Below are 21607 nucleotides of genomic sequence, written 5' to 3' on the forward strand. Positions count from 1 at the left end.
GGGCGTGAGCGGAAGACGGCCTAACGGTGTGCGGGACCGTAGCCCAGCTTCATGGAGACGGTTGCGAATGGTCCTCGCCGATACCCCAGGAGCAACAGTGCCCCTAATTTGCTGGGAAGTGGCGGTGCAGTCCCCTACGGCACTGCGTAGGATCCTACGGTCTTGGCGTGCATCCGTGCGTCGCTGCGGTCCGGTCCCAGGTCGACGGGCACGTGCACCTTCCGCCGACCACTGGCGACAACATCGATGTACTGTGGAGACCTCACGCCCCACGTGTTGAGCAATTCGGCGGTACGTCCACCCATCCTCCCGCATGCCCACTATACGCTCTCGCTCAAAGTCCGTCAACTGCACATACGGTTCACGTCCACGCTGTCGCGGCATGCTACCAGTGTTAAAGACTGCGATGGAGCTCCGTATGCCACGGCAAACTGGCTGACACTGACGGCGGCGGTGCACAAATGCTGCGCAGCTAGCGCCATTCGACGGCCAACACCGCGGTTCCTGGTGTGTCCGCTGTGCCGTGCGTGTGATCATTGCTTGTACAGCCCTCTCGCAGTGTCCGGAGCAAGTATGGTGGGTCTGACACACCGGTGTCAATGTGTTCTTTTTTCCATTTCCAGGAGTGTATTTCGGTATATTACTCCTGGATTTTCCAACTCCATATAGAAAATGGTTGAGTCACCTTCACACGATCCATTTCCCTTGACGCCCAGGTGGGAGGGTTTTTGAAGGGGGTGGCCAGGTCGAGTTATTCTCAAGTCTTTAAATCCACGGATGTTTCCTTGCCGTAGCTGCTGTTTTTGCAACGCTGAAGTGGTCTTGACGAAACTACACATGGACCTTAACCTCATGTCTGCTGGAATGTGCCCCTATAATGGATGGTTTTCTGGATAAGCCTGATTTGTCCTCTCCGCACTGAGAGCTACTTCACGACGAATGTCCGGTGGCGCCATGCCTGCGAGTTGGTAGAATCTCAGAAGTGGCGTAAGTTGCAAATGTCGTGTAATAATCCCACACGTTTCGTTTGGAGTCCTTTCAACTTCGTTCACATGTGTTTATTTCTACCTGACTGGGCACACATGTCCTGCAGCACTGTAGAGTGCCGTCATTCTCACCGTTTCTGATCGAGAGCCTCATGTGACATGAGTGATCTTCCGAAAGATATTATTTTTGGTTTCACGTTCATTCTCGTATTGCTGCTTGTACGTCAGGGTACGACCCAGAATGACTTCCAGATCTTTTTGATGGATCGTATTTACTAAGTGTATCCCTCGCAATGTGATGTTAAGCTCGCGACATGACTGATTGTGCTTAAGATGAAACACATACAGCTGCGTTTACACAGTAGGACGAAGTTTAGCAACAGACACTCAGCTCTCTTAAAGCGTCTGTCAGGTGGGTTTCAACACCCTCAAAAGATTTGCCTTGACTCGCTAATGCCAGATTATTGGCTGAGAGGAAACAACTTGTGTTCGCCGGAAGTGGTTGATCATTCATTGGTACAGATATTGAGTAACAATGATGAAATACACTTGCTTGTGTTGAGCCATTTCTTCGACACTTCAATCGACTACTCCGGTCCTGGACGTCCATATAGAATCTCCAGTTCTGGATTAAACTCAAGTTTAGTAAAACCATGATCTTTTGTTGTCCCGTAGATATTCTGTGACAGTGCACGATGGTTAACAGTGACGTAATAAGCGGTCAGGTCGATAAAAGCAGGGTATTGCAAAGTATTTGCATCAAAGGTCCAGGGTCGATACAACACGTCATGGTGAACAACTTTTGTTACAGACAATGTGTTCACTGACGCTTCCATTCAGCGGTGTGGTCTCCAACCGGAGAAAGATGCTTTAGAAACGAGTCAGCAACCTCAATTTTGACCGGCCTATCACCTTTCTCGCGGAAGCAAAAGGGAAGGAAGATTACAGCTTAACGTCCCGTCGACAGCGCTGCCGTTACAGATGGAACATAATCGCGGATTACGAAGGAATGGGGAATGAAATCGGGCCATGACCTTTTCGAAAGAACGATTCTGACATTTGTTAGAGGGATCTACGGAAATCAAGGACAATCTAAATCTGGATGTCCGCATGCGAATTCGAAACGACACCCTCGAGAATGTAAGTCTAGTGAGCTAACTACTGTTCCATCCTCGCTCGATCTTTCACGCGGCACAGATAATTGTACTATAGCCAAACACGTTGCACACGCCACAGATAGTCTACGTACTGCCACTCCCAGTGCCATGACCAATAATAAACAGACGACTAGCTTCGGCACGAAGTTGTTTCCCAAGACGTGATCTGTTACCTCTAGACGTTTGATGCAAAGACATGTAAATATGATGTATATCTGAAAAGAAATGGAATACGTAAGAGTAATAACAGATTGGGATGTTTTGGGAAGGGGAAAGGCTAAAGGCTCAAAAACAGAAACCTGCGGGACATATCACTCAAAAAAACCGACGAAATAAGCAGAAAAGCAGTGCTGGGATAGTCCTGAGAAAAGCAGACTAAGCGACCGCTTGCATAAAGAATCGAAAAACGTCCCTGGTTGCAATTGGCAGAGCACAGCAGAGATAGGGGGGCATAGAAAAACCTATTAAAACTGTGTGCGTTAGTTTAAGGTTAAAGGGGCTATAAAGGTTGTATTAGCCAAGCAATTTACTGAGTGTTTCAAAAAACCTTTGCGTCAAACATCCAAGGTAGATAGATCACGTAACAAGGAACAATTACTGTTACACAAAATGTTCGCTGTTGCTTCCTGCAGACACTAGGAGTCTTTTAGAACTGCTTATGCCTCTGAGAGGTGTTAGGGTGTAGGTACCCTACGGGATTCATATGCATTATGTATTGCCTATGATTCAGTCATCTGCTTCGCATGAAAGTGTGTAAGCTGAGCTTCTAAAATACCTTTCTCCGCTTACAGATATTCATTCTCTAGTTTTTCTTGTTGAAAATCACTACCAGTTTACTGTGGTAGTTAGCATGCAGATACAGCACACCAGCTTAGTAGACCCTGCTATTTCGATGAAATCTTCTCCTCCCAGGGTCGGCGAATTCAATAACAAGACGTCTAGTATCCCCTGGAAGTGTCAGCGTACATTTTCTCTCCAGCAAAGTTGTTCCCCCTGATGTGATCTATCACCTGCTTACGGGTGATGCAAAGACTTTGAAACACTCTATGTATAAGATGTCCTGTAGTATGCGCCCATCCTGGGCTGACAAGATTTCACCAAACTAGCTGGAGCTACTAACCAGGCGAGCTGCATACTATCTGTCCTACTAATTGATGAGTGACTTTCAAGAATAAAACCTTAACAATTAAATTCTCTTAGCGGATATAGATATATTACAAGCAAATCAAGAACATTAACTGGCTCAGCCTATCACACTTCATGCAGAGCACCACTGTATTATAAACAACACACATCGCATACACATGTCACAGAGTGCTTATGCATGCCCTGCAGGCTATGAGGGGCGTAATCAATACAAAACGAGGCCTATAATCACTTGGAAGGGTCAGCAAACATTATGTCTCTAACAAAAGTTGTTCCCTGTAACACGATATTTTACTCCTAGATCCTCCTTGATATTTGGTTGAAGGACTTTGAAATAGCCTATATAAAGTATGTAACGGGTATAAATGCAGATCTTTAAATGTGTGGTACCTTAACATATACACCCATCTTTTTTATGTTGAACAGTCTTCCCACAAAGACATTACTAACTTTACGACCTGATGTTTCCTGGACCGTAGTAACTGCACGTCTAAATGGACTACACCTGTTAGTACAGATTAAGAGTTTTGCATCCATGCATCAGCACTTGAACAGGCGACCTGCTGCCCAGGGGAAAATAAGCATTAGTGTTGCTCTTGCGACATATGCTTGGAGTTACTAACCAATCTAAAAACATATTACATGTAATAACTATAGTTATTAACCTGGAAATGACGTAAATACTTATGCAATGTTGTTCAGTAATCTGTCCCCAGACCCCAATGGAAATAGCCCCATTTTTGAGTAGGAACCCCCATTTTTATTACACATTCGTTGTCAACAAGGCACTGTGCAAACTGGTGGGGCTCCAAAACGGTGTGGGCTGTGTTTACATGGAACGGACTTGGTCCAGTGACCCAACAGAACCTATCATTGACTGTAAATTGTATATTCGGCTTCATGGAGACCATTTGCAGCAATTCGTGGATTACGTGTTTCTAAACAATGATGTCTTGTCACCAGGCCCTGCGTTCTCGATTGTTTTGAGGAACATTCTGGACAGTTGAAGCAAATGACCTGACCACCCAGATCGCCCGACATGAGTGCCATCGATCATTTGTGGGACACCATCGAGAGGTCAGTTTGTGCCCATAATCCTGCTCTGGGAACACTTTCGAAATTATGGACTGCTGTAGAGACAGGATGGCTAGATATTTCTGCAGGGGACTTGAACGACTTGTTGAATCCATGAAACGTGAGCTGCTGCGCTACAACGTTCAAAACGATAGCTGAAGGTATACCATGACTTTTGTAGCCTCAGCGTACAGCTTCGTGCTACGTCTGTCCCGCAGAAAGAGGGTGAAAGTTAAATTAGAGAGATGCGAGCTCATAAATAGGCATACCGGCGATCATTCTTCCCTAGGATTACACATGACTGGAACAGGAAAGGTGGTAAGTGACAGTGGTATGCTGTGGTTCACCATCACAAATTGTTTGCAGAGTATAGATGTAGATACAGTCGATCCTTAGGTCAGAATGAAATTTTTACTCTGCAGCAGAATGTGCGCTGATATGAAACTTACCTGGCAGATTGTAACTGTGTGCTGAACCGGGACTCGAACTCGGGACCTTTGCCTTTTGCGGGCAAGTACTCTAATCTGCCAAGACAGTTTCGATCTTTAGGTCTTCTGTCGTCTCTTAGAAACAATGTCATTGACAAGTTTTTGTTCCCCAGTAACTTTAATTTCCTTTCCAAATTGTTCAATATGGAGTAATTGTTTATTGAAATTTTATGATGCACTTAGTACGCAGAGTACCCACGTGATCACAAAATGGGGGAAAGAGTGCAGAAAATCACAAGTATTGAGAAGAAATATATTTGAAGGATCCCCTGGAGCCCTGTGTGAGCTGTTGGCGTCACTCTTGCGGCAGGTGGTGACGGTGTTCTTCGGCGCCAACGACCTGTGCTCTGCGCAGTGCTACAACCCGGCGCGAGCAGCCGCCCCCCACCACATCCGCCGTCTGAGGGACGCGCTCGACTACCTGCACCAGCACATGCCCAGGGCTTTTGTCAACCTCATCCCAGCCCTAGGTAGGAAATCACCCCATTGCTGTCTCATACTACCTGTATAGGACGCACTTAAAGTATGTTGTTATTTATTCATTTATTTACTAGCCAGGTACCGTGTATCGTTTCGCTAAGTATTTATTTCAGTCTTCCATTAAGCCATCCCCTCTACCACCACCCCTCCAGTCCCTGGCCATGTCACCCTGCCTCTCCCTCTTTCCATCTGCTCTTGCCCCCTCAGTCCATCTTTCCTATCGGTCCATCTCCCCTCTCTAAGTCCACCTACACCTTCTAGCTCTTCCTAACCCCTCTATATCCTGCTCTCCACTCTTAGTATTCTCCCCCAATCACTCTGTCCTCCTCCCCCTTCTCGCTCTCAATCTCCTCCTTTCTCTGTCCATCTCTTCGTCTCCCATGTCCATCTCCCCCTACTCCCTTTCACATCTCCTCCTTGTCTCTTTCTCTGTCTATTTCCTCTTGCTCTGTCCATCTCATCTTTCCTTCCTCTGTCTATCTTCCGCTCTCTCCTCTGTACATCCTCCCTTTCCCTTTCTCTCATGTCCACCACCTTAACTCTCTGTCCATCTGCTCCTCCCCCCTATCTGCATCTCATTTCCCCTCTCTGTTTGCCCATCTCCTCCTCCCCACTCCTCTTTTCACGTTATCACCTCCACTCTAATAGTGAGTTGATGGCTCTTAGCTCACAGTACTTATTTCGAGCTAGTAAGGAATATGTGCACCAAGTTTGGGTGAAATCGTTTCATGGGTTTGGGAGAAGCTTTTTACCCATGGCTTTTCCCAAGTGCACACATGTCACATATTTTTCATACATATTTCACACATATTTGTAGTCCTGTTTCATTTGTATCTCTAGCAAGTGTCGACCTGCAGTTTCGTTTTCACTCTCCTGACATACGTGTCGTACAGTAATACAATTTTCCTTGTACATCCAGTGGTATATGCTGATACCTTCTGCGAAATGTGTTGCGAATAGAATAAATATCGAAGAAGTAATAAAGTTAAAGGTTTTTCACGCAGCTCAATGCTTATGACTTCACATCTGCTGATCTATGTATCGTAGAATGATATAATTTTGCATGTAAATCCAGTGGTATATGTAGATACTGCATGCAAAGAGTTATAAACAAAGTCAGAAATAAAAACGGAATAAAACATAATGATTGATGCTTACGTTTTACTGCAAGAACAGCGAAAGCGTAGTAAGCGATAAACCTTCTTCCTTTCGTTACCTTGTGGGGTGGTGTCATCGAGAAAGAGTTTCGGAAACGTTTGAAATTATGTGTAAGTTTGTTTTAAGTCACTAAGTACTCTCATTCTCAAATACTGGTTGAACGTATTCGGGGTAACTTGCGCGCCTTGAGTTACATAAACATTGAACTGGATCTTACATAAAGGTATTCGGATGGCTCTATAAGGAATCCGGTCGGTGGGGGGGGGGGGGGGGGGTGTCACTGGTTGTTGCCTGAGAAAGTCAGAGGCTCCTAATCGGCTTTCTTCCTCCGCGCATAATGGCCGCTTTCCACGCGGTGCACGAGAGTTGTGTCTTTAGCATACGTGTTGATTGTAGGTGATTGTAACTCAGGTGTGTATATTGATTGTAACTCAGGTGTGTATATTGTGATCTCATGTTTGTGTTGTCTGACAGAAATAGAAGAGAGACGGTGAAACGCAGTGCACGCACATGGCCTACTCTCGCAGAACGCCAACGGTCCGCCGGGCATACGTCCCTATCGTCCGTCGGGCTTCCAATAACAGTGTCACAATGGGTTCCATGAGATACGCATTGAGGAGAGGGAATGTAAACGAGGACTTGACCGTAACCTCCCCTCCCCTTTCCGTACAAATACTGGCAGTGAAATTTTCTTCCACCTCCAGCAATCAAATAGAGTACCTTCGCGTCGAACACAAGCTAGCAACTATTCCTTAGCTACTTCGGCTATGGATACGACCGAGAAATTATGTATTTCGGTCAGGCGGCAGTGTGTAGCACGGGTGAGAAGAAACGAAAATACTGAAGCAGATCACTGTGCACTGATGCTAACGACAGAATGAGATAGTCAGCTAGGTCTAAAGAGGACAGAAGAAAATTGTTATTTAACCACAATATAATATTGACGGATTCCAGCGTCTGTCATTCTCAATTATTCAAAAACAGCCTTAATCGCATTATTATTATAACGCCAACCGGTTTCAACCCGACGTAGGGCTCATCTTCTGGGCGTTTATACTGTGAAATCATAGATATCCGTCAGAAAGACTCCATTATACAACAGCTAAAATTACGTAAATTTAAAATATGTTACCCATTGGTCGACTGCTAGTGGTGTCACTCCTGTCTAAATAACGACAGGAAACTATGCGAGACTAACCCTACGTATGGGCTTAAATAGCGTGCTGAGATCACGTGAATAGACGGTAACACCCCCAGCGGCAACCAACGGCATTTAATACAGTTTATTATATGTAATTAATAGTCACCTTGGTCTAACACAAATTTAAGTGATAGAGAAAGGAACCATTCCATTTAAAAAGAGTTACAATTATAGTGTTAATTATATAATAATAACAAATGTTCCGTAGTTAACTCGTAAAATATATTACATTATGTGACATAATATAAAGTAAATCAATTTGTGACACACAAAAACTGGTGTCGTCTTGTATTATGATATATCTATTCGTACATTTACGTAGAAAACATTGGAGTCAATTTACTAAAACGGTTAACATGGAAAGACTACAAGGCCCTCTACTCCTTGTGGTGAGGACGCCGTTGAATGGATTATAAAGCGTATATCAGGAGCCTCACATGAACCATGGACCTTGTCGTTGGTGGGGAGGCTTGCGTGCCTTAACGATACAGATAGCCGAACCATAGGTGCAACCACAACGGAGGGGTATCTGTTGAGAGGCTGGACAAACGTGTGGTTCCTGAAGACGGGCAGCAGTCTTTTCAGTAGTTGCAGGGGCAACAGTCTGGATGATTGACTGATCTGGCCTTGTAACACTAACCAAAATGGCCTTGCTGTTCTGGTACTGCGAACGGATGAAACCAAGGGGAAACTACAGCCGTAATTATTCCCGAGGGCATGCAGCTTTACTGTATGATTAAATGATGATGCCGTCCTCTTGGGTAAAATATTCCGGAGGTAAAATAGTCCCCCATTCGGATCTCCGGGCAGGGACTACTCAAGAGGACGTCGTTACCAGGAGAAATAAAACTGGTGTTCTACGGATCGGAGCGTGGAATGTCAGATCCCTTAATCGGACAGGTAGGTTAGAAAATCTAAAAAGGGAAATGGATAGGTTAAAGTCAGATATAGTGGGAATTAGTGAAGTTCGGTGGCAGGAGGAACAAGACTTTTAGTCAGGTGAATACAAGGTTATAAATACAAAATCAAATAGGGGTAATGCAGGAGTAGGTTTAATAATGAATAAAAAAAATAGGAGTACGGGTAAGCTACTACAAACAGCATAGTGAACGCATTGTAGTGGCCAAGATAGACACGAAGCCCACGCCCACGACAGTAGTACAAGTTTATATGCCAACTAGCTCTGCAGATGATGAAGAAATTGATGAAATGTATGATGAGGTAAAAGAAATTATTCAGGTAGTGAATGGAGGCGAAAATTTAATAGTCATGGGTGACTGGAATTCGAGAGTAGGAAAAGGGAGAAAATAAAAAAATACAGTAAATGAAGCAGGCAAAACGGAATACAAACGTCTCAAAAATGAGATCGACAGGAAGTGCAAAATGGCTAAGCAGGCATGGCTAGAGAACAAATGTAAGGATGTAGAGGCTTATCTCACTAGGGATAAGATAGATACTGCCTACAGGAAAATTAAAGATACCTTTGGAGAAAGGAGAACCACTTGCATGAATATCAAGAGCTTGGATGAAAACCCAGTTCTAAGCAAAGAAGGGAAAGCAGAAAGGTGGAAGGAGTATATAGAGGGTCTATACAAGGGCGATGTGCTTGAGGACAATATTATGGAAATGGAAGAGGATGTAGATGAAGATGAAATGGGAGATAAGATACTGCGTGAAGAGTTTGACAGAGCACTGAAAGGCCTAAGTCGAAACAAGGCCTCCAGAATAGACAAAATTCCATTAGAACTACTGACAGCCTTGGGAGAGCCAGTCCTGACAAAACTCTACCATCTGGTGAGCAAGATGTATGAGACAGGCGAAATTCGCTCAGACTTCAAGAAGAATATAATAATTCCAATCCCAAAGAAAGCAGGTGTTGACAGATGTGAAAATTACCGAACTATCAGTTTAATAAGTCACAGCTGCAAAATGCTAACGCGAATTCTTTACAGACGAATGGAAAAACTGATAGAAGCCAACCTTGGGGAAGATCAATTTGGATTCCGTATAAATGTTGGAACACGTGAGGCAATACTGACCTTACGACTTATCTTAGAAGAAAGATTAAGGAAAGACAAACCTACGTTTCTAGTATTTGAAGACTTAGAGAATGTTTTTTACAGTGTTGACTGGAACACTCTCTTTCAAATTCTGAAGGTGGCAGGGGTAAAATACAGGGAGCGAAAGGCTATTTACAATTTGTACAGAAAGCACATGGCAGTTATAAGAGTCGAGAGGCATGAAAGGGAAGCAGTGGTTGGGAAGGGAGTGAGACAGAGTTGTAGCCTATCCCCGATGTTATTCAATCTGTATATTGAGCAAGCAATAAAGGAAACAAAAGAAAAGTTCGGAGTAGGTATTAAAATCCATGGAGAAGAAGTAAAAACTTTGAGGTTCGCCGATGACATTGTAATTCTGTCAGAGACAGCAAAGGACTTGGAAGAGCAGTTGAACGGAATGGACAGTGTCTTGAAAAGAGGGTATAAGATGAACATTAACAAAAGCAAAACGAGGATAATGTAATGTAGTCGAATTAAGTCGGGTGATGCTGAGGGAATTAGATTACAAAATGAGACACTTAAAGTAGTAAATAAGTTTTGCTATTTGGGGAGCAAAATAACTGATGATGGTCGAAGTAGAGAGGATATAAAATGTAGACTGGCAATGGGAAGGCAAGCGTTTCTGCAGAAAAAAAAATTTGTTAACATCGAGAATAGATTTAAATGTCAGGAAGTCGTTTCTGAAAGTATTTGTATGGAGTGTAGCCATGTTTGGAAGTGAAATGTGGACGATAAATAGTTTAGACAAGAAGAGAATAGAAGCTTTCGAAATGTGGTGCTACGGAAGAATGGTGAAGATTAGATGGGCAGATCACATAACTAATGAGGAGGTATTGAATAGGATTGGGGAGAAGATGAGTTTGTGGCACAACTTGTGTAGCAGAAGGGATCGGTTGGTAGGACATGTTCTGAGGCATCAAGGGATCACAAATTTAGCTTTAGAGGGCAGCGTGGAGGGTAAAAATCGTAGAGGGAGACCAAGAGATGAATACACTAAGCAGATTCAGAAGGATGTAGGTTGCAGTAGGTACTGGGAGATGAAGAAGCTTGTGCAGGATAGAGTAGCATGGAGAGCTACATCAAACCAGTCTCAGGACTGAAGACCACAACAACAACAACAACATTAGGAGCCCCTGCGTAGCGAGGACACCGTCGTCATGGTAGCAGCTGGTGTGCTCGTATGGTGTTATCTTTGCCCTGGCCACGGCGTCCGTTGTATGTCATGGCTCTTCATCCACAGAGAAGTTGTCACTTATTTGAGGTTATAGAAATATCGACAGTGAAGGATAACCTAAAAAATCTAAAGATAGGATAAAAGTGTACGACACGTTTGTAGTACCCATTAAAGGAAATTAAGTATTAAAATAATAAAAGGAACATTGTGTACAAATAATATTTTCGAATAGCTCGAAAAATTTTTTATCGTGACTATTTGTTCATTCAGCATCGCAGTCGACTTCTAGTATGGGCCACTGACTTCTAGTATCAGCCGCACGCAGTTGACGTCAATACGTGTATGGGCTTGAAGATGACGTTGTTACAACGTTGAAACTAGTTGCCAATATAAAATCGACACCTTAAATACAGCTGGAGGAATTTCTTCATTTTTAATATAAATGAATATTATTCCTCACAACTTGCTTCTATTCATAATTGACAATTTATCAACAATCGAAGGAATTTACAAAGAAATAGTTCATATCACAAGACAAGAATATGATCCAGGGATTGGAGAAGCATGAATACGAATTCCAGATGATGTCCTGGACACCAAATCCATTCGATGTCCGACCTATGGACACGTATGATGTAATTTGTATCAGTGTTGACAATTACTGAGATCTTAATTCCTAAATTATTGGCGGGAAAGTAACTTCTTCGTTGCTCGAGATGTGCGGTGATTATAGTAAATTTACAGTAAACCTGAAACAAATTATGTATAGAAGAATTGAATAACTGGTAGAAACCGACGCCATAGAAGATAAATTTGGGTTCCGGAGGAATGTAGGAACATGGGAGGTAATGCTGACCCTCATAGTTACCTTAGAAGATAAGTCAAGCATCGGTGCTTGGAGCAACGATACGGATGAATCGAATCATATCCCCGCTATGGAACCTACTAAGCAAATCTCTGTTTGTAGCAAAATATGGTGTCCCATTTGTTGGAGTCTCTGGTGTTTGCCATTCATCAAAGTAAAATTCCTTTCTTGTTTCAGATGCGTCAGTTAGCGTGCGGGTGAAGCGCACGTTCATGTGCCGCATGATGCACCTGTTCTTCTGCCAGTGTGCGCACTTCGGACGCGCCCGCGACAAGATAGGCGCCATATCGCAGCTGGCGCAGGCCTACCAACGCGCCGAGGAGGAACTGGTCAGTGACGGGGGCGACTCCACACTTCCATCATGGCGTTCGGTCACAATATTCTTCGATTCTCCTTCCTTGTCTCTACCATTGACTCCGTCTAGTGTGGAGTTCGTTTTGTCAGGATTTAGCAAATTTTATTTTGTTGATTACCTTCGTGGCCGGATGACCTTCCCGAAGTCACATTCGTCAATTTAAGCTAAGGCAGTGAAGTCGTTGGCGCCATTATGTCTGTCAATCGTTTAAACTTTGTTCTGTGTGTGGTCGTATTTGAACTGTCTGTGTGTTGTACTCCGTGAGGCGGAATTTGGAGACAAGCCCTGCATTTGCCTAACCCAGCGCGAAAAAACGCCTAAAAACCACACTCAGGCTGGCTACTGTTACCAGTCCACGGCCAGATCGTACACTCACATTATTGTTACCTTATATCCATAGAAAATTCATGAGCTCTGTCACCAACCCTAACAGTCAATTGGAAATGATTTCTCAGATTTTCATTCATTACAAATACATTCATTTCATCTGTAAAGATCAGTAAGACAACATTGAAATATATCCAGCATGTAATCAGCACATAATAATAATAATGATAATAGTAACTGTTGGATGTGAGGTCCATCAGTTATGCAAAACACCGTCTTTTCTCAGTACCCAAACATGTTTCGGCACCACTGTGCCATCATCAGTGGGTTTTCGTTTTTATTTATTCTGCAATGTGAACATTTTTGTTAAATGATTATAAATTTATGTGCATTTTTAGTTTAAACAACAGATCGTTTCTCTTTGTAAATGCCTTTACATTTGGCGTGTATGAATTTTCTGGATCACTTGTGTGTTAATTACTAAAGGTAGCTTGTCATATGCAACGAAACGATGTTGATGAGAAAGTCTTTTGCTGGGAGTTAACCTATCTTCTAAAATGTAATTTAGTATGTCGCGATGTTTTCACGCCTATATTCGTTTTTGTTGAAGTTTTCGTGTGGCAAGCACTTCCATTCTCCGCATCATGCTGCGGTGTTGTGGTGCACACGTAACTATAAAAAGCATTTTCCACAAATAACGTAGTTAAACACTTTTCACCTCACCAAAACACAGTGTGATTGTTGTTTGTTGTGTGTCCCGGCCCAGTCAGTGTACATTTGTTCACCAAAGAGTTCGGCGCCAAATTTGAATTTTGTTTGCATTTTATCTTTGTGTACAAGTACAAGTAAAAACAGCACAAACAGATAAAGTTAACACACACACACAAGATATTCCTTGAGGGCACAGATACTACCAAGCGGTACGTGAAGGTTTTGGCATATGATTTCGGCAATACAAAAACATTTTACTGTCGCCACCTACATCTGGAGAAATGACGATCGTAATAAAATGAGAGAAACCAGAGCTCGTGCGGAAAAATTTCAGTTTTCATTTTTCATGTATTCTGTTAGAGAGTGGAATGGTAGAGAAATAGTCTGAAGGTGGTTTCTAGTTGTAGAGTCGTAGTAGATGTTGATGAAGCAACTCAGTGATGATTATATTTTGTAGATCTGCCACATCGCAACGTTGACTGATACGTCTCACCATCTATTCCTAGTTGTTCCAGACCATTTGTAGGCGTTTAAGATTAATTTAGCGCACCAGTCAGGGTGTGATAGGGTGCGTGAGTAAACGTCAACTTGCAGCTCTGTGAATACTTCTGTTTTTTCTCAAAACATTGTAGTGTCCACAACTAGGTGACAAAAGTCCTGAGATAGATATGTACAGATAATGGTACAAAAGACCTAAAACGGCAGGGCATTAATGGAAATGTCAATTAGAAAAGGTTTCCGACTTGATTACAACCGTACGACGGAAATTAACAGACTTTGAACGCAGAATGGCAGCTGGAGCTAGACATATGGGACATTACATTCCGGAAATCATTATTGAGATCCACAGTGTCAAGACTATGCAGAGAATACCGAATTTCTGGCATTACCTCTCACCTCGGATAATGCAGTGGCCGACGGTTTCACTTAACGACCGAGAGCAGCAGCGTATGAATAGAGGTGGCAGTGCTAACAAACAGGCAACACTGCCTGAAATATCGGCAAAAAACAATGTGGGATATACGACGAACGCATCCGTTACGACAGTGCTGCGAAATTTTGCGTTAATGGGCTGTGGCAGTAGACGACCGAAGCGAGAGCCTTTTCTAACAGCACGGCATCGCCTGCAACGCCTCTCCTCGACTCGAATCATATCGGTTGGATCCTATACGACTAGAAAACCGTTATCTGGTCAGATAACACCCCGTTTCAGTTGGTAAGAGTTGATGGTGGACTTGGAGATAATGAAGACCCAACGAAGCCATGGATCCAAGTTGCCAACAAGGCACTGTGCAAGCTGGTGGTGGTTCGAAAATGGTGAGGGCTGTTTTTACATGACATGCACTAGGTCCTCTGGTCACACTGAACGGATCGTTGACTGCAAATTGGTATGTTCGGCTACTTGCAGAGCGTTTGCAGCCACTCATGGACTTCCTGTTTGCATTTCGTTTGTTGAGGATTCTGAGCGATTTGAAGGAATGATTTAGCTACCCAGATCGCTCGACCTGAATCCCATCGAACATTTGTTGGACATAATCGACAGATCAGTTCGTACACTAAATCCTGCACCGGCAACACTTTCGCAGTTATGGACAGCTTAAGAGGCAGCGTGGCTCGATATTTCTGCACGGAACTGTCAATGATGCAGGAGACTTCCAGCGACTTGTAGATTCCATGGCATGTCGAGTTGCCACACTATGACGGACAAACGGTGGTCCCGCACGATAGTAGATGGTATCCCTTAACTTTTGTCACCTCAGCGGCTGTAAAATCTGTAATAAAGTCACCAACCATTTTAAAATAAACTACCTGCTTCATGTTCACGGTTAACTGATTGAGTGGGCCCTTTTCTTGGTACAAGAAAAACTCGCATAACATCACAGAATCATCTCCAGTCGCAACTATTCTTTCCACAGACTGGAGGGCAAATAACTCATTGGGTAGTCAGTGCTCTCCATGTATTGTATCATTTGAAAGACGTGGAAATGTACGCTGCTAAGCCAAAAAATTTTGATCGAAGCCAACCGCGACGTTATATGCCGCCTGTCGACGTTGCGGGCACGTGACGAGGTAGCAAAAGTTGAAAGTTATTTGCTCTACTCGATCGTTCGTTCGTTCATGAGCATTAAAATGTTTGCCTGCTTTTTACTCAAAACTGAACGTACTGTTATAAAACTGTTATAAAAAGTTTGAACTGAAATTACTACTGCGAACAGCATGTCTCAGTGCGCATTTTTGCATAAAGACAGAGCTAACTGCCGTTCACGGTGCAGAAAATTAAATATAACTGTTACTTAAAAACCACTACCAAAACCGAACTGTGTGTTGTCCAAAAAAAAAAACTGAAACACTGAAATTACGTAGCAAAATAATGAAACACACACTGTTCACTGGCCCATTAAAAACTTGAATTACAAAGAAAATGCTTAGCATTTGCGAAATGGAAACGTGAGAAGAGAGACGAAAGAACAACCAAAAAATGAAAAAAAACTGACGCGAAAAATTACAGCATAATCAGTAGCAACAGCACAGCATGAATAAATTGCGCTAGCTAATATATGGTAAAGTATAACTAAAGTACATGGAAAAAAATCGGGAAGATTTTCTCATGCTAAAAAATCTTGTTACTTGAATTGAAAACGCTAATTCATTCATTACAATGACAATGGTGTATTTTAAACTCTTATCTCACAAGAACATAAAACTCACAGAAAACCAAGCACTGTACTTTCTTTACGAAAGCCTCATAAGGCAACGTTTTTACGGGTATGCAGATTGAATTGAGCTGAAATGAACTAAGCTGAGGTGGGGAGGTGGACTGTTCAGTTTCAAGAATTGCTAACATTATCAGTACACAGCAGCAAAAATTATTACCTTAAAAACATACCCCTAATGGAAATTCATTCTCTCTGTTCCATAAATGCTGGGCCTGTAAATCCTTCCGCCAGATTAATAATTGCTAACAATTCCGTTCAGGAAAATCCTTGTCCAATATGTATTACATTAAAAGTTCTGCCAGCTCACTCCAACACTGGACTACTCTTCGCTCTACAAATGAGCCAAAGACACACAAGTTCAAAGATACAACCGTCACTGCCGTAAGTCGGCTATTCCACAAATGTCACACGCGACTGATTTCCTCTCGTAACATGAAATTTCCACTCATCCTGAGACTATACGCAAAGAAATGTCCTGTCCACTTATATATGTCCACCTTTTCCAAGTATGTAAGCGGGGCAGACACGGATGGGAGATCACCCTAGCGAACATCTAGGCTGCAAATAAGGAAATCCGTTGAGATAGGCGACCTGGACAAAGGGAAGATTATTGTTACGGAGAGACTGTGAACGAGTATCTCGAAAACGATGAATCTGATCGAATGTTCACTTGCTACTGTCGTGAGCATCTACGAAAGAGGACGAAGGACAGTGAAACTACCACTAGGCGCTAAACGAACGTCCACGACCCCTCACAGAACATAGAATTCGGAGGTTTGACTGCTCTGTAAAATAGGATAGATGGTGGTCTGTGGCATCTTTGCAGAAAGAGCAGAATGCTGGTGCACGCACAAATGTTTAGGAGCACACAGGTCACAGTACTTGGTTGAACATGGAGTTCCGCAGCAAACCACTCCTACGTCTTCACATGTTGGCCGAACGGACATCGTCAAATAGGATTCCAGTGGCCACGGGACCATCAGGATTCGACCATCGATCAGTGGAAGAGAGTCAGCCTCAGGATGCGACCGTCGATCAGTGGAAACGAGTCAGCCCTTCGGGTGAATCACATTTTTGCTACACTAGGTCTCTAGTCGTTCCCACAAACGCCGTCATCGAGGTGAACGGTAGTTCGAAACGTGCAGCGAGCCAGATACGCGGGCTGGCGGGAGCAGTTTCATGTCATGAGAGACAGTCTCCTGCTCTTGCGTGGGACCTGTGGTAATAATCGAAGACACGCTGACAGCTGCGGACCACCTGCATCCCTTCATGCTTGATGTCTTCCCCGACGGCGATGTGATCCTTCACCGTGTGTCGGAGCCAGAATTGTGATACAGGGTTCTGAGGAGCATTATACTGAACTCACGTTCATGTCTCGGTGACCAAATTCGCCTTATATAAATCCTATGGAACCCATCTGGATCACTGTTGGGCGCCATCAGCGCGTACGCGTATCAGCGGCCTGGTGTTTACGCGGAATAGATGACTTGTGAGAAGACATCTAATGTCACATACCTCCACAAACTGTCGGATCCCTGATTCGCAGAATCATTTATGCATTTCGGACAAACAGGCCATTAACCAGATGGTTGTAATGCGATGGCTCATTAGTGTATGTGCTGTTGTTAACAACAGCCTTTTACAGTGTAGGCGACTCCAGTTGTTCATAGAAAGCATTTCCCTTCGCATTGTTCACTCGGAAAATGGTTCACTATTCACTAAGAAGTAATTCCTGTCGGATTTGAAGCGAATTGTCATTGTGAAGGCGCAAACTCGTCTTCGGCCTCTGTCACTTATTGTTCAAATGTTCAAATGTGTGTGAGATCTTATGGGACTTAACTGCTAAGGTCATCAGTCCCTAAGCTTACACACTGCTTAACCTAAATTATCCTAAGGACAAACACACACACCCATGCCCGAGGAAGGACTCGAACCTCCGCCGGGACCAGCTGCACAGTCCAGGCCTGCAGCGCCTTAGACAGCTCGGCTATGTCACTTATTACAGCAATTGTTCTTATACATTGTTAATGATTGCTATTGGTATTCCATTCCACTCAAAAACAAAGATTCGAAAGCAAAGTTCACCTCTTTCCATTAATATATGAATCATCAAAGCCAGCCCATGCCACATAACGAAAAGAACGATGAAAATCGACTGGGCCCACGACACACAGAGTGAATCCTTCCTGATTAATAAACGATTTCCTTTCCGTCAGAGTTTACGTAAAACGATACTGAAATCATCACTACTGAGGATTCCACACTGCTCCTAACGACGGAGTTTGATCGTCGTAGAGGATCCCAACCAATTTAGTTGGTCACGGAGCAGCAACTGATTGTTGCATCTCTCCTCGTCCGCGACCTGTAAGTTCTCTCCAAATCGAAACTGCATCACACCGAGCGAGGTAGCTCAGTGATTCGCACAGTGGACTAGCATCCGGATGGGCGACGGTTCAAACCCGCGTTCTGCCATCTTTTCTGCGTACAGAGAGCGACAGACTTAAGTGGGGGCGGACTGACCAACCACAAGGACGCTTTTCTCCGTAAAACAGTTGTTTCCAGTAAGCAGAAGATAGCAGAGAAACACTTCAAATTTTCCACTCCTTTCAGCGGCTGCAATTTTGTAGATGGTGTCCCATCGGTTTGTTTCGAAGAGGCCAACCGGACGCGCAGCCATATGTGGCAATACAGTGTCGTGACACTCTGTCGTCACCGGAACGAGCTTCGAAAATAACGTTCACTTTTCTCCCCAGGCTGAACTGACAGAATTTTCAATGGGACACGCGAGGAATGATGTCAGTTCATGGACGTGTTAAATGTCTTACATGAGAACATTCAATTTACAGAAATGGTTCAAATGGCTCTGAGCACTATAGGACTTAACATCTGAGGACATCAGTCCCGTAGACTTAAAACTACTTAAACCTAACGAACCTAAGGACATTACACACATCCATGCCCGAGGCAGGATTCTAACCTGCGACCGTAGCGGTCGCGCGGTTCCAGAGTGAAGCGGCTAGAACCGCTCGGCCACAGCGGCTGGCTTTCAATTTACAGTTCAACACAATGAGGAGGGGGGTGGGCACGTTCACGTTACTGTGTCTGGAACTTAAGATTACATGGTACTAAAACCGAATTCGATATTTACAGAATGCAACTACCACTGATATAGTGATTCGTAGCTCCTTCAATCACCCTATCAAGTAGAAAATGCCAGCTTTCAGGTTGTTTTCATTTTCCTCCGTAGTGTCCCGTTGTGAAAGGAAGCGTTTGGTAGAGAGTTTCGAATCATACACTACACAGCCTACAAAAATGGCTATGACAGTGAGTTCGTCAATGGTGTTAGACGGGGTGTTTTCGGATAGACATGAAGAAAACCCAACCCAAGGGACAGCACCTTTATCAATGTCGATAGTTGGAAGGACACTGGTATCACGTATCGTAAAGTACCATATTTCCGCAATATTTCCGAAAAGATCGGCAAACAGTTGAGGTCTAAAAATATTCAACCGGCTCTCTTCATTCCCAGTACCGTTGGCACAAAGTATAGGCACAGAGAACATGCCAATTGTTCCACATATAATGCGACTGGGGTGTACTGCATCACTTCCAATTATTGCCCGTGGAGTACGTCGGAGAAACAGGGGGGGGAGCCTTAGCACCAAGTTTAAAGAACATCTTAGACTTTCTAGCTCAGAATCTGCCTTGAGTACCCACATTCGCGAACAGAGGCAGTCAGGCACCGTTCTCACTACTGACTTAAGAATTTTGCAGAAAAAAAGGGCCAGACACAAGCATACTGGAAGTTGTCGAAATTATCAGAGCCATTAGTCGGTTCCCACATCAAACCCTGAATGGACAAACGAAGTTGAGACACTGTAGCATTTTGGCAAATTTCGACTGCCTAAGTTATTTGTCGTAATACTCTGTACTTTCTTTAGCTAGTTCCCTTTTGTTCCTCCTTTGCCTTTCCATTTTCCTGCCCCTACTCCTCCCCATTTCACCTGCGCACCTCCTACGCGTCCTCCTTATTGTCTCAGTTTCCCCACGTCTTCCTTTCAAGTATGTTTTAACATTTATGTAAGTTTTCGTAAGTTTCATGTACTTTTAATAAGTATCCAAATCCACTACGATCTAGGATCCTTTTAACTCTCAAAGTATAGAATTTTCAAAAATGACTCTGAGCACTATGGGACCTAACATCTGAGGTCATCAGTCCCCTAGAACTTAGAACTACTTAAACCTAACTATCCTAAGGACATCACACACATCCATGCCCGAGGCAGGATTCGAACCTGCGACGTAGCGGTCGCGCGGTTCCAGACTGAAGCGCCTTTAACCGCGCGCCCACTCCGGCCGGCTATAGAATTTTTTAAACATTTTTACGAAATAATACTATTTAGAATTTTAAGGTTCTTTAAGTTTTAGGGTTTATTCAGTGGACGATGCCGGCATATCTGCTTCGTTGCTGTATATAATACTCCTCTTTTACGTCATTACACGTACCAACTTAAGCATAGCTTACGGGCATTATTAAAGAAAAACTATGTCAACTGCCGTTGTCATATTGTTATTCCACAGATCGTTTTTAAAGAAAAAGCTTTTGTCCTTTTTCATCCCAGTATTCTTTGTTCTCATTCACCATTCGTGTATCCCAAAAAAGACCACCAATCATTCGCTCGAGACCGCGCATCCTCAGCGCATGCGCGAGCAACCCTCAGGCAAGCTGTTTACGTCGATATGACACAGAACGCGGTCGCGTCCCCTGTTCACGATTCCGTACAGATCGACGAAGCGATAAGTGAGGTTTCCAGGTTCTCCTTTTTCGTCAGTAGCTTTTTTTTTGATTGGTGTGGTCCAGGTTGAACATCCCTCCATTTTGTGGCAACTGCTTCTTGGGTTTCCATACTGGCCCAATATTATGTCTTAATAGTTTTCATTTATTTTCACCTTACCAGTTCATCACTAAGGCATGATTTGAATAGCACCCGTTCACTGTATTGTAATCCGACTATTTTATTCTGCGACATATCGCCTTTTCGCAGTGTTTTGTTCTGACGGACAACGAATGTTGGATACAAAGTTCCGAGCTTTTTCGCTGTGATGTTTTAGTTATGCGAGTACTTACATTTTGATATTCTCATGCAAAAGTTCTTATTATTTTTGAAAAAAATTATAATTTTTTTTTAAATCTTAGAATAATTTACCATGTCAGTGTATATCTCAGGGTTGTTATTTCTTCTGGCTTTATTGTTATAGAGATGTTCACCTGAAGGTGTGGCTCTTTTAGTTCCACGAAACCGGTAGTGATCCATTAATAAAGGCCTAATTACAACTGAAGCGGTTTTTCACTACGCAAGTTATCTCCTGAAGCTTGTCGAAGCGCCGCAAAAGAGAGTCACCAATGTTGAAAAAGATATGGCAGAATTATAGAGCACTATTGTTACACCTTAGTCTTCACTTTGCAGAACATTTTTTATCACGTTATCTTAATTGTTGAATTATTCTGGGGTTATCTCTTGTTCTTTCGTCTGCCTGTTCAAAGCCTTATGAAGCTTGCTCTGGTTTTTCTGCTTCATGGTTATTGTTTTGGTTGCTATCACAAGTGATCTGATGTTATCTTTGGTCTTCACACATCCGCGGTCATACCGAAGGATGTTTAGCGTAAGTGGTGAAACTCCCTGACACACATACTTTCTCATGTGCAT

At 43.3% G+C, this 21607-nt stretch overlaps 1 protein-coding gene across 1 annotated transcript in view; it reads left to right on the top strand.

Moving 5' to 3' along the window:
• The window catches only part of LOC124549450 (phospholipase B1, membrane-associated-like), a 271696-nt gene that overhangs the window by 137172 nt on the left and 112917 nt on the right, over window positions 1-21607 (top strand). Inside the window, exons 5-6 of the mRNA XM_047125245.1 lie at window positions 5162-5321; window positions 11967-12118. Of these exons, the coding sequence (XP_046981201.1) occupies window positions 5162-5321; window positions 11967-12118 (312 nt within the window). The remainder of the gene's footprint in view (window positions 1-5161; window positions 5322-11966; window positions 12119-21607) is intronic.

This window comes from Schistocerca americana, chromosome 1, assembly GCF_021461395.2.
Source record: "Schistocerca americana isolate TAMUIC-IGC-003095 chromosome 1, iqSchAmer2.1, whole genome shotgun sequence".
Classification (NCBI taxonomy): Eukaryota; Metazoa; Arthropoda; class Insecta; order Orthoptera; family Acrididae; genus Schistocerca; species Schistocerca americana.